The following is a 17,369-nucleotide window of genomic DNA, read 5'->3' as shown; positions in this document are numbered from 1 at the left end:
TGCTCGAATTATAAGCGTTCCAAATCTTGCATTTTTTCCTACTTGTTCAGTGCCTAGATTTCCATTTCACCCCCTATATTTTCCGGTTAGACGTAGTCCTACGTCAAAATTTTTTGCCAGTCACTGACGCATGATGTTCATTCAAAAACTTGAAGGATTTTTTTAACTTATCGTCGTAGGTATCGAGATGAAGAATAGAAGGTGGGAAGATTCACGGGTTTTGGTTGTGTTGAGCTTTGATTGTGTTAGTAGCCAGGAAGATAGGAAGTTCACATACCAGGCATACCAGTCAGTAACTCAAATGGTACAAAATTGAATGTGTCAACGAATAACGTTGAAAGAGAATATACAGAAGCTAATTACAGATTTCCATATGATTCGGGAATCTGTAATTAGCTTTCGCATTATGAAAAAAACAGAACATATCACGAACTAAAATGTTTAATTTTTTTTTATTTCAGAAATAGTGTTCTAATGTCTACTATGTTTGGATTCTAGAGCAACTTCATGGAAGTTTGCTTTTGTCAGCAATTGTAATTACTTTTTTCACAATTAGGCTGCTGAAAGCTTCAGTCGTCCAAAACTAAGACGCAAGCGGAAAACTTTTCGTCTCAATCTAAGTCATACGGAGTCAATTAAATTTATGTTTCAAGTTCATTTTACATGAAAAAAACTTGCAATCTTTTTTCCCTTGCACTGTCAAATGTTTATTCGTCAAAGGAGCAAAAGATTGTGTGACTCTGACTTTGTTCCTTTACGTTTTTGGTCGACGTTACGAGAAGATAAAAAAGAATTGAAATTAAGTTTAGAACACCTCAAAAATATTGAAATTTCAGTTTCTGTTAAAATGTCGGGCCCTTATGATTTTGAACGCTAGCATTGATTTAGGAAGAAAAACTAGTTCATTCATTTCATTTACTTCTTTTTACTTTTAATAATAACACTTTTCCTATGCAGTGGACTATTCTAAGAAAAGTAACATACATAAACAAAATCTGTGACGTCACAGATTTAAAAAATCTTCCCACCTTTCATTTTCCATCTCGGTAGGTATAACCCCTCTGAGGGTGTCACCCGGGGCGGACATCTGTCAAGCAAATATTGTTTACAAATATTTACTTTGAGTTTTGCACAATAAGTTTCATTTTTACTGCGTTGAGAATATTGATTTTGATTGCAAATAAGCACCATTAGCAGGAAGTTTTGAGTTTCTGTTTCCATTGGAAGAAAAGTGTAGCTGCAGCGCATCGAATGCTTGTGGAAGTTTACGGTGACTCTGCGCAATCGGATAGATTTCCTGAGGAACGGTTTGGACGATTTGAAAGTGGCGATGAAAGACAAAATGGCGTCAATGTCAACCAAAAAAGTTTGAAGACGAAAAATTAGATTTAACTGAATTGAAAAAAGGAGTAATTGTTCAAATATCTGTCACTGTCACTCTTTCTCTAGGTTGATTGCGCTGTTTAGGGAACAAAGAATGCTTTATGAATTATGAAGGTTCTTTAGTTTATGCGTAATTGTTGTTTTGACGTTTCAATGTTTCATTTCAATGTTCCGGGTGGCAAAAGTGTATAGATTAATGGATGCATTTTGATTCTAAACAAACAAATTAATAGGAAATGCTCCCTGCTTTTTTACCTAAGACAGATATAGTGGAAACAGTAAAACGGTTTTCCCGATTTTACCCGCCGCTCACATTCTCCCACAAAGCAACACATTGAACCGAGCAAGAAGTATAAAATATCTAAACTGGGCCTTTTTCAAGGCTACAGGCGAATAATGAACTGTAAAAGTTTAAAAATAATTCAACACTTTTTTTAATTTTAGTTTTACTCTAGACAGTGTTCAGCTAACATCATGTTTTACAGCAGACAGTTAATGTGAAGTTTAGTATTTATTGATTTTTATATTTTTTTTCGTCGGAAGAAAACTTGTGTAAATTTCGGAGTATTTTCGGGCCTATTGGTGACTTTTTCCTATCAATTGCGCCGTTTTTGCGAATTCGAACAATGTTTCCGCGATAGAAGTGGCATCAAAGCACAGCACGTTTTCAGCCAGATGTGAAGAAGGTATTTAATTGTGATAAGAGCTGTGTTTTTCGGTTGAAAATTGAAGGTGAAAATTTGTTCCGCACCGCAATGCCTGATAACAGTTATGTTTTGTGCATCATTTAAAGTAAGCTCAATTCTATCTCTAAAAATACAACGAAATTTAATGTATCTGTAGATATAAAACATCATAATAAATCACTGGAGAACGGTGAGTAAATTAATTATTCTGGATTGATGGCTTGGACTGTAAACGTAGAATATTTTCTTGAGCTCAGGTTTATCTTCTATTGCTTTTATCACATAAATTCATCCATGAGAACTAAACCGAAAAGCAAATCCTTGATTACACAAAACCGATAGACCAGTCAAAGTTTTCAAGACAAATTGTATGCTTCAATGATTATAGCGAGCTGCTCACTATGCACATTCACTTCCAGCGCATCGCTAATCATATGCTGTCGTGTTTTTCCCAAGGCGTTGCTGGCTCTGCTGATTGCGTCAGATTCGTTCGGTGGGTCTATCGATGTATCGCCGAACATTCCCCCTCAATCCAGGATGGAAAAATCGTAAGAGACGAAACCCACTGTACAACATTCGAACTGTTGTGATCGCGATCACACCGTGTGGTGACTCTCCGCACACTTGTTTTGCATCCACATAACCACACAACCAATTTCCCCCACCTCGATTCGACGATCGACGATCGACGATCGCGCACAAAAGCAAAAGCCTTCAACTTCGTCGTGAGCCCCACTGAGGCTACTATATAAACAACTATATCGCTGTATGTATTCACACTTGTTGGATTGGCTTTGTTTGGTTGATCGTGTTGTTTTTGCTTCCAGTTTTTTTTTTCTTGCATGATCCAATTCAAAACCGAAACCAACGCCTAGAAACACACACACAGGGAGTCAGGAAGCTTTGGATCACGTCATGGAACAAATGATTTCGAAATTAGCGGTGGAAGGAACTCTTGTGTTCCGACAGAATTTACGCCCGGTGCGGTGTCTGCATTGTCGTGGTTGACTGCCTGCATCTCTTGGGTTGGGGGGGGGGGGGATGGGGGGTCTGGATTGGAATGGAGCCACGATCTCTCGCAAAAAGCAGCTGTTTTGACGGAGTGGCTGGCGAAAAATTCTTGAAGCAGAACATGGTTAATAATAGTGGGCAACGCGAAGAACGCCGACCAAAGATTAGTCGGAAGCAAAGAAAGGAAGGAACGGGGTATTTACCGGTGACCATAAACTGTAACCTCTGAAGACATGTCGCCGTTCAATGGGTTGTATCGGTGTGTTAGTGGTCTCCAACGGTTTTCGCTAGTGCGACTTGAATTGTACTGTGATATCGTGGCTCTCGAGGCTCGATAATTGTTGTATTTGAATGAGTCGCGAGTCATGAACTGTGGCGACACCCAGATGGTTCTCGATAAAGCTAGAAACCGGTTCTGCGTGGGTGGGAATTTCATTGAAAAAGCTGGGATAATGAATGCATTGGGTGCATGTGTAACATGATCGAACGAATGTCTAATTCTATTTTAAATATCGGTAGCCCACCGGTCTATAAAAGGTTGATTAATATTACGTTGTCTGAAGTTATGCTAATCTGGCTGGTTATCCACCATTGATATTTTCGATTCGTTAATCTACTTATCAAATAATCTACTTATGGTGTGCGTTTGGCAATTTGCGACCGACTGCATACTTTATATGTGAAATTCTTGATTTTCTTTTCATTTAAGGTCATCAAATCAGAAAACATATTTCGTTTTCATAGAATATTTTTTACATTAGTAACATGTTTTGCTGTGAATTTCGTTCACCTCGTTAGAAAGAATCAACGTCGTAATCCGTCTTCGCCGTCATTGATCTTGAGAAGATTTCATGGAACCGTTATATGAGGGGTATTCAACCCTATTTCGGAACCCGACCGGGTTTAGAAATATCGCAACCCGAACGAGTTCGATTTCTGCATTCTAAAATCCGTCCGAACTTCAAACCCAATCAACATAATTCATAATTTTCCAAATAGTTCTTATTATTCGAACAATGTTTTCTTTTGTTGAATCGAGAGTTCATGTTTCGAGATGAAAGAGTAAAAATAGGAGTATGTAATCAAAAGTGTCTTTTTCGTTTAGCAAAATATTCTCCATGTTGAGACTCATGAAGAATATTTTGCTTAACCAAAAAAGACACTTTTGTTTACATACTCCTATTTTTACTCTCATATTAGGATGAGATGGATTTTTTGTTATCAATACTTTCAAACATCCACGTTTTCTAACTTATGAGCATAGGTCCAATCGCAGAACTGTTCATTGATTGATCTTCTAATTGAGCCTTTACAATTTCCTTTTAATATGAATTTCCTAGTACTTTTACCAAAACTCGTCAGTATAGTATAAGACTCTATTCAGACACAATTCTCGTTCAATATTTTTCAATTACATTTAAATAACATGTTTCTCCGTTACATGGACTACATGTTTGAATTTTAACATATAATCAAAAGAATGCAAATCAAATCGGACGATTCCTTCCTTGAGTTTTGCGCACCCTTTAAGTGTCACATCAAATTGCATCACGGAAAAAACGCTGTAGAAATTCGCCCAGTAGACCGATCCTTTTGAAAATTTTAGACAGTAAAATAAAAACTATTAAACTACTTTTGGCATTTTCTTTTTCTTCATACTTCGAGCCCAAGCCCGTATGCTCGCACCTTCCTCTTTACCCGTCCATAAGGTTCTGTACAACGTCAGGTTGTAGTTTTTTTTAACAGGAATCCATTTTCTCTTGAAGTCTGCCTCCGATTTGACAACTTTTGGGTTCTTCCGGAGGGCCTGCTTCATAATCGCCCAATATTTCTCTATTGGGTGAAGTTCCGGCGCGTTGGGCGGGTTCATTTCCTTTGGCACGAAGGTGACCCCGTTGGCTTCGTACCACTCCAACACGTCCTTTGAATAGTGGCACGAAGCGAGATCCGGCCAGAAGATGGTCGGGCCCTCGTGCTGCTTCAATAGTGGTAGTAAGCGCTTCTGTAGGCACTCCTTAAGGTAAACCTGCCCGTTTACCGTGCCGGTCATCACGAAGGGGGGCGCTCCGCTTTCCGCAAAAGCAGATCGCTTGCCACACCATGTACTTTTTGGCAAAGTTGGATAGTTTCTGCTTGCGAATCTCCTCCAGAACGCTGAATTTGTCCTCTGCGGAGAAGAACAACAGGCCCGGCAGCTGACGAAAGTCCACTTTGACGTAGGTTTCGTCGTCCATTACCAGGCAATGCGGCTTCGTCAGCATTTCGGTGTACAGCTTCCGGGCTCGCGTCTTCCCCACCATGATTTGCCTTTCGTCGCGGTTAGGAGCCTTCTGAACCTTGTATGTACGCAGGTCCTCCCGCTGCTAGGTCCGCTGAACGAATGAACTTGACAAATTCAGCTTATTGGCGACATCCCGGACCGAACTTCTCGGATCACGTCTAAACTGCTTAACTACGCGCTTGTGATCTTTTTCACTGACGGAGCATCCATTTTTGCCGTTCTTCACCTTCCGGTCGATGGTTAGGTTCTCGAAGTATCGTTTTAGTACTCTGCTGACCGTGGATTGGACGATTCCCAGCATCTTACCGATGTCCCGATGTGACAAATTGACAGTGAAGCATGGCCAACGTGATCTATACACTCTTATCTGATTATAAGCGAAAGCTGAAGATATAATTCCTAAAAAGGAAATTTCTACAGCATTTTTTCCGTGATGCAATTTGATGTGACACACCCTTTACCATCACATTTGGCGATCCGTTTTTAGTTGTATAATTATAAGATATAGAAGTGCGTTTTTTCACCTAAAAATCCGTTTTCACTTTCAAATGGACTAACAACTTTTGTCACGATGGATTTGTAAAACATATGGTAATTCAGTTCCGTACGGCAGCCTTCCCTCCTTCCTTAGAGAGAGAGGGGAGGAGTGTCGAACCACCATTTTTCGACCCCTAAAACCTCCACATGCCAAATTTGGTTCTATTTGCTTGAGTAGTTCTCGAATTATGCAGCTCCCTCTTAGAGATTAGGGAAGGAGTGTCGAAACACTATAGAAACATTTATTGCCCCCTAACACCTCCACATACAAAATTGGGTTCGTTTGCCTGATTAGTTCTAGAGGCAATAGTTGCCACTGCCATTCAAAGGGAAAAATTCAAGTTTCATCTAACCATTTATATTCTCGAAAAAAGTACATGGTTTTACACAGTAGGTCCTGAATAGAACGCTTCTAGTGAAAAACTTACTAACTTGTTTTTCATTTATGGGCTCTAAAATCGCGGTTTGTTTACATAACAATTACTCCCAAATTAATTCATATATATACAGCCATATCATGCCAAACCGATATAGCGGTTCTCAGATTTTCTTCAAAATTGGTAGTTTTGTTCTTCATCACAAATTATGAGACCCGTATTTTTTTATTTTTTTTTGTTAGGGTGACCATTTCCATTTTAGGGTGGTCAAAAAAAACATTTTTTCGCATTTATGCCAAAAATGACTTTTTTTCAAAAAAATCATAAATCATAACTTTTGAACTACTAGACCGATTCAGTTAATCGATATATCAAATTGAAGCCAATCAATCAATGGTCTTTTCTGAAAAAATGCTATACCTACAGAAAATTTGAACAGTGTAGGGCGGGGCTAGTTGGTCATATGGGTAAGTTGGTCAGTGACGATATCTTGGAATCTGAGCGTCCAAAAAATTAGCGATCTATGGATGAAAAATAGCGAATTGCTGATACAAAAAAAAATTAGCAAATCGGAGAAACTTTTTATTAAGTAGGTTAAAAAATACGGACATGGTTCCGATTTCAGCAAAAATACGGTTTGCGCATTATGAAATGTGTACTAAAACTGGTTAATAACCATGAAAAAAATCGGCTCAAACGTGACACAAAACTTTATTGTACGTATTAGCTTTAAGTGTTAATGGAAATCGCTTTTAAAATTATTTTTGTTTAATTTTCATGAACATTCTTTTTCATATATAGAGGGGCTAGTTGGTTACACAAATTGATCGTTTGAGAGCAACGCATATAAAATTTTCAGGTATGCTGTGTTTCATTACGCAAGCTATAAACAAATATAGAAGGCATATGTTTTACTGCTAAACCCAGTGTATTTGAAACGAACAACCACCACTCAAACCAGTTGCAATATAATTGTCATATTTATATTTTTTGTTGTAAAATATTCATTAAATATAATAAACGCTAACATTGAATATCAGAACTCACAATTAATGCATTGAGTAATGTAGCATACCTGAAGGCTATTTCTATATACTTTGGGGCGAACGATACAAATGTCATCAAAACAAATGCAAGCAAGAATGCAAGCGGTTGTGCGTCGCAGGGATGCCAGGTGATTTTTTTTCAAAAGTTTTGACATGGTACGAGAAAATGTCTTCATCATAATATCGGAGGAAAGTTCTTCACACAAAAACGGAAGTGTGATAACTCTATTTGTTTATTTTAGCTTTGAAATTTTGGTTGTAACTCAAACCATATCCATGAAACTAATTGTAGAAAAGACATGTAACCGGAAAACCTTCGATTTGTGAAGTGGTCGTTTGAAAGCTCTAGGTTAATCTATTGTATAGTAGGGCCAAAATAATAGAAATTCAATGTCAAAATCATTCGAATTTTCGAGCGCAAATGGTCCACTGTCTTCTAGAGAGAATATGTATTCGGACCGTTTCGATCGCTGAGACTAAAGCCCTACTTTTTGACGATATTTTCGGCCAATAGTTAGAATTTCATGGAAATAATATCTTTTAAAAATCCACGTACGTAACGTAAATCCATTATACTGAAATTTCTTCACATATTTCATAATGTCTTCACAAAATCAAATGTCTTCAAAATGAAGACATGTCTTCAAACCTGGCATCTCTGGTTTGCCAAAAAGTGGAAGAGAGACGAAATCGCTAGAAAAGATTGTCTGATTAATTTTCAACGATGATAATTTGAAATTTTCATTGATTTATTTTATTACCTGCTACATGATATTAGTTAACTGTTTTTTTTTCATTTATTTATAATGAAGGAAACTTCTAATGGAAAAACGCTTATTATTTGCTCAAAAATAACATGCCTATTATTGACCAATTTATCCCGTGTGTGGGGTTAGTTGGTCAATTTATTCTGAAATACAAAGACGTTAAATGAAAGAAAAATGTCAAATAATTGATTCTCTGGTTATTTTTCATTGAAAGGTTGAAAGGTAAGCTTCATTGTGGTACATAACATTCTAACGTAAAACTTCGTACTACAAAGTTATAACCAAATTTATTCAAAAATGGCCAACTAGCCCCGCCCTACCCTACTGCTCTCGCTGTTATCGATTGTATTCGTTTTTTATTGTTTTCATAGTCTCGGGACCAAAGGCGCTATAGTTTTTTATATTTTTTCTGGAAAGCTGAGGATTTTTCACATAACATATCCAGAAAACAGGGAGGCGTTGTTTTGCGTTTTTGAGTTATGATTTTTCAAAGTTATCCGATGGTCCAAAAAATCATTTTCCTCTTTTTTCCCAAAAATGGCTATCTTCAAAAATTTATTACTTTTGAACTACTGGACCGATTCAGATGATCGACATATCAAATTAAAGCCTACTAGCTAGCTTTTTTGAAAAATAGCGCATTTGCCAAATAATTGGATTATTATCACATACATCCAGTCTAGTCCCATAGAAATGTTGAACGAAAACTGAAAACATGTTAACTTTGAAAAATCATAACTTAAAAACGAAAAATAACACCTCTCTTATATTAGGATATATTATGTGAAAAGACCTCAGCTTTCAGGAAAAAATATAAAAAAATATGGCGCCCTTGGTCCCGAAACGATGTAAGCTATAAAAAAACAAATATAATCAATAATTACGAAAACAAAATCCATTTTTATTCAGAGTGTAATGTTTTTTCAAACAAGACTCATTGGCTTTAATTTGATATGTCGATTATCTGAATCGGTCCAGTAGATTAAAAGTTATGATTTTTTGTAGTGGAGAAAAATGGGGAAAAAATATGTTTCGGACCATCGGTTAACTTTGAAAAATCATAACTCAAAAACGAAAAAACGCCTCCCTGGTTTCGAGATATATTATGTGAAAAATCCTCAGCTTTCGAGAAAAAAAAATATATATAGCGCCTTTGGTCCCGAGACCATGAAAGCTATAAAAAACAAATACAATCAATAATAACGAAAACATAATTCGAATTTTCTGCAACTGTATCATTTCCCAAAGAAGATCAGCTAATTGGCTCTAATTTAATATGTCGAATGCCTGAATTGGTCCAGTGGTTCGAAAATTATGAATTTTTGAAAAAAGTCATTTTCGGCAAAAATGCGAAAAAATTGATTTTTTCGGACCACCCTAAAATGGGAATGGTCACCCTAACAAAAAAAAAAAAAAATACGGGCCTGATAATTTACGATAAAGAACAAAATTACCACTTTTGACGAAAATCTAAGAACTGCTATATCGGTTTGCCATGGAATGGCTGTATATAGAGATTTTTCACATTAATAATATGTTTTGCTGCCAATTTCGTTCACTTCGTTAACACTAAACCTACCGATGTTTCATGTATACCTATTCCTACCACAGCGGGTCAAGTGACCGTTTATAAATAGTTAGTGAACAATGACTCGATTTTTTAAGTTTTGTTGAGTAACGTGGCATAGCATATTTCTCCTGTATATATAGACATTTTGGGATAACAATTATTATGAAAATATTGAAATTTCACTTTTTGACACGCAAAATAGCACTGCAGCTTGAAATGGTTACGGTTAGCTCGCTTGGATAGTCAGCAATACAATTAATTCTGATCATTCACTATTCATTCACAAAATATATAAAGCAACAGCAAAAAATGAGTAATGCAATGGTTTTGTATCACAACCACACATACAAATCTTTCTGATATCGTATAAATGTTTGCAAGAGTCAAATGACCCGTTGCGGTAGTTAGGGTAGATAACATTTATTTCTCAGTAAGAGAAAAAACAAGAGAGGAGTGATCACTGAAAAATACATTCGATGTATGTTTTAGGAAAAGTAGTGTAGGCAAATGATGTTGTGACAATGTAATTTGCAAGAAAATTTTGACTGAAAGTTGAAAAAGGGTCATTTGACCCCTCGTGGTAGGTTTAGTGTTAAAGATGGTCGCTCTCAGTTACTTCCTTTTCAACTGAAAACAGTTCGGGTTGCTTTGATCACTGTCATAATCCTTCATCTCCTTAGTTACTTTGATCTCGGAATGAATTTAATGGAACCGTTTTAGGACGGGTATTCATCCCTGTTCCGGAACCCAAACGGATTTAGAAATACTGCAATCCGATCGAGATCGCCTTTTGCATTCTGCAACCCGAACGAGATCGAGATCGGTGGATTTCGTCTGGAAATGCTAACAATTAGAGCATGAATAAAAGCTTGTTTTCGATTTGGCTTGCACCACGAGAAGTCAACAATGATAGCAGAGTATTTGATCCCAACACTACGAGTTAGGTTATCTTCTATCTTTTATCTTCTATATATATAAAAATGGAGTGATGTCTGTCTGTCTGTCTGATTCTTATAGACTCGCTAACTACTGAACCGATCGACATGAAAATTGGTATGTAGGGGTTTTTGGGGCCGGGGAAGGTTTTCGTGATATTTTGAGACCCCTCCCCCCTCTCAAAGGGGGGGCTGCTATACAAAGGAAACACAAATTTCTGCATTACTCGAGAATTAATCAAGCAAATGAAACCAAATTTGGCATGTGGAGGTTTTAGGATGCAATAAATGTTTCTATGGTGATAAGATACTCCTTCCCCCTCTCTTAGAGGGAGCTGCCATACAAATGAAACAGTATTTTTTGCATTACTCGGAAATTAATCAATCAAACGAAACCAAAGTTGGCATGTGAAAGTTTTAGGGTGCAATAAATGTTTCTATGATGGTTAGACAGTCCTTCCCCCACTCAAAGGGGGGGCTGCCATACAAATGAAACACAAATTTCTGCATTACTCGAGAATTAATCAAGCAAATGAAACCAAATTTGGCATGTGGAGCTTTTAGGATGCAATAAATGTTTCTATGGTGTTAAGATACTCCTTCCCCCTCTCTTAGAGGGGGCTGCCGTACAAATGAAACACAAATTTCTGCATTACTCGAGAATTAATCAAGTAAATGGGCGGGACGAAGTTTGCCGGGTTAGCTAGTGCTTTATATATAAACGCTGGTAACATTTTATTGCAGCTATAAAATAAAGCGGAACAATGTAGCAATTAAATAGAAGTTTTTGGTTAAACAAAATATTAGAATACCTCTAGTGCGGTGAATATTTCTTTTTTCTGAGTGGCATTATAGTTGCCACAGCCATACAAAGGAAAAATTTCAAATTTTTAAAACACTAAATTCAGATTTCTACAGTCAATAACAAGCGATTGACCAGAAACGTCCATAATTGGCCAACAGAGGAGGTGTTGTGTTCCATCAGGACAACGGAACGCCACATAACTCCGGGAGCTTGATTGGGGTGTCATTTTTCTCGCATTGTAAAACTTCCTGATTCATAAGAAATTGGGATCAAGTGAAGATTGGAAAAATCTATTACTAGAGGACCAGATTTCTATGAGAGAGGCATTATGAAGCTACATTGGCAACAAATTTCACAGCAAAATGGTGCATATTTGACTCAAATCGGACAATCCGAAGCATATTTAAAAAAAGATTTTGCATTTTACCCAAAAAATTACTTTTTACCCCTAACCTAATATAACCGAAAATGAGTGATTGATTGAGATACTTGAACAGAATTAATGTATTAACTTTTCTTGCACCAAGTATCTCATCGGAGCGAGGAACGAAGCCTGTTGATTGCATAACCGAGCTGAACCTAACAACTGTATACATCTTTGAACCGCACAAATAATCTCCTTCCAGCTATCGTTGCTGCACAGACAATTGCAGAGCGATACACGAAGAATTACAAACGTCATCATTCGGTCATCATCAGTGGCGAATGAAGAATGGGAGAAGAATTTTTTTTTCTTTCTTTGTTAGAGAGAATTTCAGCCGAAGGCTGGCTCATCTCTGCAAGGGAGAAGAATTATAACGGGGGAGGTTTTGTTTCTCACTGGGTTGGTGCTGCTAGTAACAGCTTGCGGTCTACTGTTGTCGGTGGTTCTATTGCTTGACTCGCGAAAGTTAATTTTGTTTGCGAGATACAAATGCTAGTTTTAATAAATTTTTGCAAGTGATTTCTAGCTAATGTTGTTTTTGTCGAGCAAAACCGTTGAATTGCCAGCAACATTATAAAATGAAATGAAAGTAGACAACAGCTCGCCAGCTTGTGGATGTGTATGCTTGGAATGATATGCATAGTGGATAGCTACGTTTGTTTTCGCATTATTATTGTAGTATTCAAATTATATTACGCCGTTACTCTAGTTACCCCTTTTGATCGGTACAATTTAAGGAGCACAAATTGGGTCAAACAAAACGTGGAATTTACAACTATTCAATTGTTTATTTAAAAAAAAAATAAACTTTTGTTTATTGTGATAGATGCGTAGAAATATTTCTAATCAATCGATGCGAACATGTTTTAGAAATGGACAAGTAATAAGCGATCAAAATCTTTTATTATTTCCTACGTGTTCATTGTTAAAATTTCAGTTAGATTTATATAGATTTACCATAAAACCACTGAAGGGATGCTGACTTCCCGGTTCACAAAAGCATTAACGTAGAGGCTTAAAAAGGGCAGTGTAACCCTGATCCGCTGACATTGGTTCTTTTAGGCTTTTCATGCTAACATCCACAATTACATTGAATGCTCTGGACACTTTGGACATCACGTGCCTGGTAGTTATACTTGTTTCAACCCAAATCTACGAATACAGTAAACATTCGCTAACTGGGCGAAAAGGGAACACCAGTTATCGACATTCACTTTTTAACTGGTCCGTCATGTAAAACGTCAAATAAAAACGAGGGGAAATTCAATGAATTGTTTGAACAAATCAAGCAAGTGGAATCAAACTTGGCAAATAGAGGTTTTAGGGATCGATAAACATATCTATGGTGGTTCGACACTCCTTCCCCCCTTCATTAAGGGAAGACTGCCATACAAATGAAACACAAATTTCTACATAACTCGAGAACTAATCAAGCAAATGGAGCCAAATTTGACATGTGGAGGTTTTAGAGGGCACGAAACGTTGTTGTTTCTCGAATGTTTCTTAGATGGTATGACCTCCCTCCCTCTTCTGGAATGGAGAGGGGGTCCCATGAAAATAATACACATATTCCAACCAAACATGAAAATTGAAAATTTTATTTTATTTTAAATCACACCAGGATTCATAATTTTTGACTAAAATTTATTGTTAACGTACAAAAATTCTGAGTTTTGAAAAATTTATAAAAATTCAATGTACCGCAAAGTTTGTTAAAAATAGTTCACCATCCTGGACTCAGTTTTTTTATTTCCTACATGAGCTCTATTTGAAATAAATAAAAACAGTCACAGGAGGGTTGTGTCCGAGACACGACCGCATAGTTGACGTAGGATTCTGTTAGGCTATCTGTTGATTTTGGATATGTTTGAAGAATTACATCGTTGAACTCTTTGATAAAGATTTGGTGGCCCTGAAAAGGGCCGTTTTGTTTGGTTGGTAGGTATTGTTTGTTCACTTCACTAGTGTTTACCGAGTGGTGCTGACAGAAGGATGGAAAACAGTTGTTGGATGGTGCGCATCAGATGGAAAATACAGAAATGGAACGAGATATGATGAAAACGCCCTCTGTGATCCTAGACGAGATGCCTACATAACACAGGGAATGAAAAAAAGAAAAAAAACTCACCAATGTGATGTAAGACAATTTCCAATACCGAACACAATTATCAATGTTTCTTCCTTGGGTGAAAATGAACTTGTTGTGACAGCTTAAATTAAACGACCCGTTCTTGAGCGGGAACCCACCTTGGTTTTTATTTATGAAAATTGAAATAAATCGTTTCATATATCAAGTCACCCAATTCTACACTTACATTTGTGCTAAATTTTTCACAATACACGATCGGTCATTGATATGAAGTTTCACGAAGAAACCAACATTAAAGTGCCAAATTTTAATTTCATTTGCTAGAAATAATTGTGTCACTCACCTTACTTGCAATATAAAAATGCCCCCGACTTGCATATATTTGCAATGCCGATTCCCCCCGGGCACCTTAGTCTTGATGCCTCTGTTAGGGAACACTTTTCGGTGGGAATAAAAGCTCCCCCTACTTTCATGTATTTGCAAAAAAAAAACCATCAAAAGAGGAGATCTTTTCACACAGTCTGTTGTAGAAAAAAATCAGATTCTAACCGAAGCTATCGTTGTATGATTCATTTCATGTTAATCAACCATTGTTGATTTAGTTAAAATCAACCGGCTATCCGTTTCGTTTCTAGTAATGATTTTTTTTCCTAGTTTTTCAGCAATCAAACCCATATTGTCAGCATCATAACAAATTAATAACAATCTAAAGTCAGTGTGTTCATAAACACCATCTGAATTCCATTCTCGTACGGCCGTTGGCAAAAATCGATACAGTCAGTCGATAATGGCAGCAATTACGATGCAATGAGTTTGACTAGAAGATACTTCTCGCGGACTGCATTCACTGCTGTTGAATGATTCTATTTTCCAACCAATTACGCTAAGAGACCTCCGCCTTCCGGATACGGGTGATCTAGCGTTTTTTTCCCGACAAGGTTATACCCGCATAAATGGATAATTATCGAATGACATTTCACATTTTCGTGTCATATTTTCAGGTAATATCGATCGGTCAAATTAATTTGGGTTAGAGCAGCACACAATTGACGCTAATGTCAGAGCACGTTCCGAAAATAGAAATGTTTCGGGCTCGATCAATGCGTTTTCATGTTTCCATGTGAGACAAGTGTCGCCCGCAGTTGTCCAGCTTTACTCACCTTGAGCACCCACACCGGCTAGGCTGCCGATGGCGTAGATCAGGCAGATCGCCGTCGCGAAAACGCTGCAAAGTCCACCGTCGATGGTGGCTGATTTGAGTCCACCTCCGCCGTCATCCGGCAGGTCACGATGCCTCCTGCGCCGTCTCATCATCAGACGCTGGCCGTCATTCATCATTCCGTATCGCCGCTTGTGTTGCAAAGATGAAACAGACGCGATTGAGGACGCGCACAAAACCAAATCCCCCCGTGTTTCACAGCGATCGCGATCCGTCTTGTCGCATTGGTATCCAACGAATTCGTCCGTTCGTTCTGAAGTGAAGGGGTGGTCGAGATCACGGGTACACAATCACACACAATCGCGCACACACAATTCACTGGGAGCACTTGTTTTTATGGCTTGCCAAAAATATTTTTCAGCTTCTTGCTTTTCTTCTATTTCTCTGTTGGTGATCACACTTTTTTTCCAGATCAAGTTGCACAACTTCTACTTTATTTACCGATTCAATTATCACTTTCAGTGGGACGAAGCCAATTTTTGCTTTCCTTTCTGTGTGTACACGCTTCTCGGTATTAGCAGTAAAGGCTGCACAAAACACGATCGTATCGTGCGATCAGGTAGCGAGGGTGGTGGAGTCCCCCGATCGAGTGTCTCCCAACCGAAACCGAAAACTGGTTCCGCCCCGGTCCTTCCTGGTGTGCTGCTTTTTTCAACTTCTTCTTACCCACAGTAATATCAAGAACAGAACTAGGCCACAGCACAACACTCTTTCTCCCTTCACCGCAGGCTCCACAGACTCCTGGATCCCCGCGCAGAGCGAACTCCTTTCAGAACTCACAATCCCACACATACACACTGTAATTGACGCGACGACGGCGACGGCAGCGCGGCAGTATCACGTGTAGCACAGGTTCACAGGTAGGCGCCAGCTTTTGATCTCACAGCAACGAACCGTTCGTTCACTTCCACACCGCTCGGAGGTTCCACACAAACTGGAGAGCGCCGTCGCGAGTTCGGGTTGCTTTGGTTAGCCTCAAGACTGCTTTTGCCATTCACTTTTGCACCGGTGAAGGCAGCTGTTGGAAAAAAAGAGCCGGAATACTGAACGCGCTCAAACAGCCGAATATGGATGGAACTGGTTTCCTCGTCCACTCGTGGCGATTGACGCGATCGGTTGGTCAGTGGGGTTGGTGTCTTGGCTTGGAGAGAGCGAGAGAGTGGCAATATGTTTGCTTGTTGTTGTATCAATGAATGGGCTATTAAAAAAAAACTGTGGGCCCAAATGCATCGATTTTAAGTTTATACTCGGTTTGGCGAGAATGATTTTTCATGATTTTCATGATTTTTATTAAAAGAAGAGGTCTCCTTTTGTAACTTTAAAATCACTTGCCAGTACAGGGCGGATTCGATTATAACGTTTGCTTTAAAAAAAATGACGTTTTTCAGATGGTGATAATAAAAAACTAAGACAGATAATTGAGTTTGATAAATTTCCATCTTATTCAGCCGCTGCCGCTACGTCATTGCCTGCAGCTCCGAGACCAGTGGACTGGACTTCCGCTTCCCAACATGACTCCGCCATGTCCGCCGCATGTCCGCCAGGTACTTTTTCTCTGTTTGCCCGGTTGCACCGACCTTCCGGCCAGGCACACGCAGCAATGTAGCCACTTTTCCCTCGATCTTCCTCTTCAGCATCCTTTGGAGCTTCTTGTCGCTCAGGGTCGGTGGCCGTCCGAAACCGGGCTTTCTTTCTATGATCTGATTGTTGTCCAACAGTCCCAAGATGTTGTAGATGTCGGAACGAGCGTATCCGGCGTCCACAAAGTGCCGTACGTTGTCTGTTTTGGACGCGGCGGGTTACCATTCTTCGAACGCGTACACTTCTGAACGGAGTAGTTTCACTGTTTCCGCCATCACGGTTAGAGGTCGACTGATAGAGTTGTCATTTTTTTCCCTTCCGACTCATGGGTTACTATGATTGAGTTCCGTCAGTGCGTGTAGAGGTAAACCCTTGAAAAATCGCCAATTTTTGTCCATTTTTATTTTATGCAAACGTTATTCCAAACGTTCATGGTGGGTCGATTAAGGATCACTCTTCTCGGACATGTAGAAGAAGGCACTTCTGATTTTATGTTTTCTCTTTACCTTTTTTAAATCAACTGGTGGAAAACATAGTACAAGTGGAGCGCCTCTTTATAAATAATTCAGTAGAACATTCCCCTAACCAGAATATAGAGATCCAATCAAGAATTATCAGATAAGAATGCCGGACGCAGCAATAATGTTTCGTTAAGAAA

The 17,369-nt window shown here is 38.5% G+C and overlaps 1 protein-coding gene across 1 annotated transcript in view; it reads right to left on the bottom strand.

The window, feature by feature from the left end:
* The window catches only part of LOC129767727 (sushi, von Willebrand factor type A, EGF and pentraxin domain-containing protein 1), a 152,437-nt gene extending 136,361 nt beyond the window's left edge, over positions 1-16,076 (bottom strand). Inside the window, exon 1 of the mRNA XM_055768887.1 lies at positions 15,072-16,076. Coding sequence (XP_055624862.1) covers positions 15,072-15,249 — 178 coding nt within the window. The 5' untranslated portion in view covers positions 15,250-16,076. The remainder of the gene's footprint in view (positions 1-15,071) is intronic.
* Positions 16,077-17,369: the final 1,293 nt, after the last annotated feature.

Source organism: Toxorhynchites rutilus, chromosome 1 (assembly GCF_029784135.1).
Source record: "Toxorhynchites rutilus septentrionalis strain SRP chromosome 1, ASM2978413v1, whole genome shotgun sequence".
Taxonomy (NCBI): Eukaryota; Metazoa; Arthropoda; class Insecta; order Diptera; family Culicidae; genus Toxorhynchites; species Toxorhynchites rutilus.
This window is presented reverse-complemented; position numbering and strand designations above follow the sequence as displayed.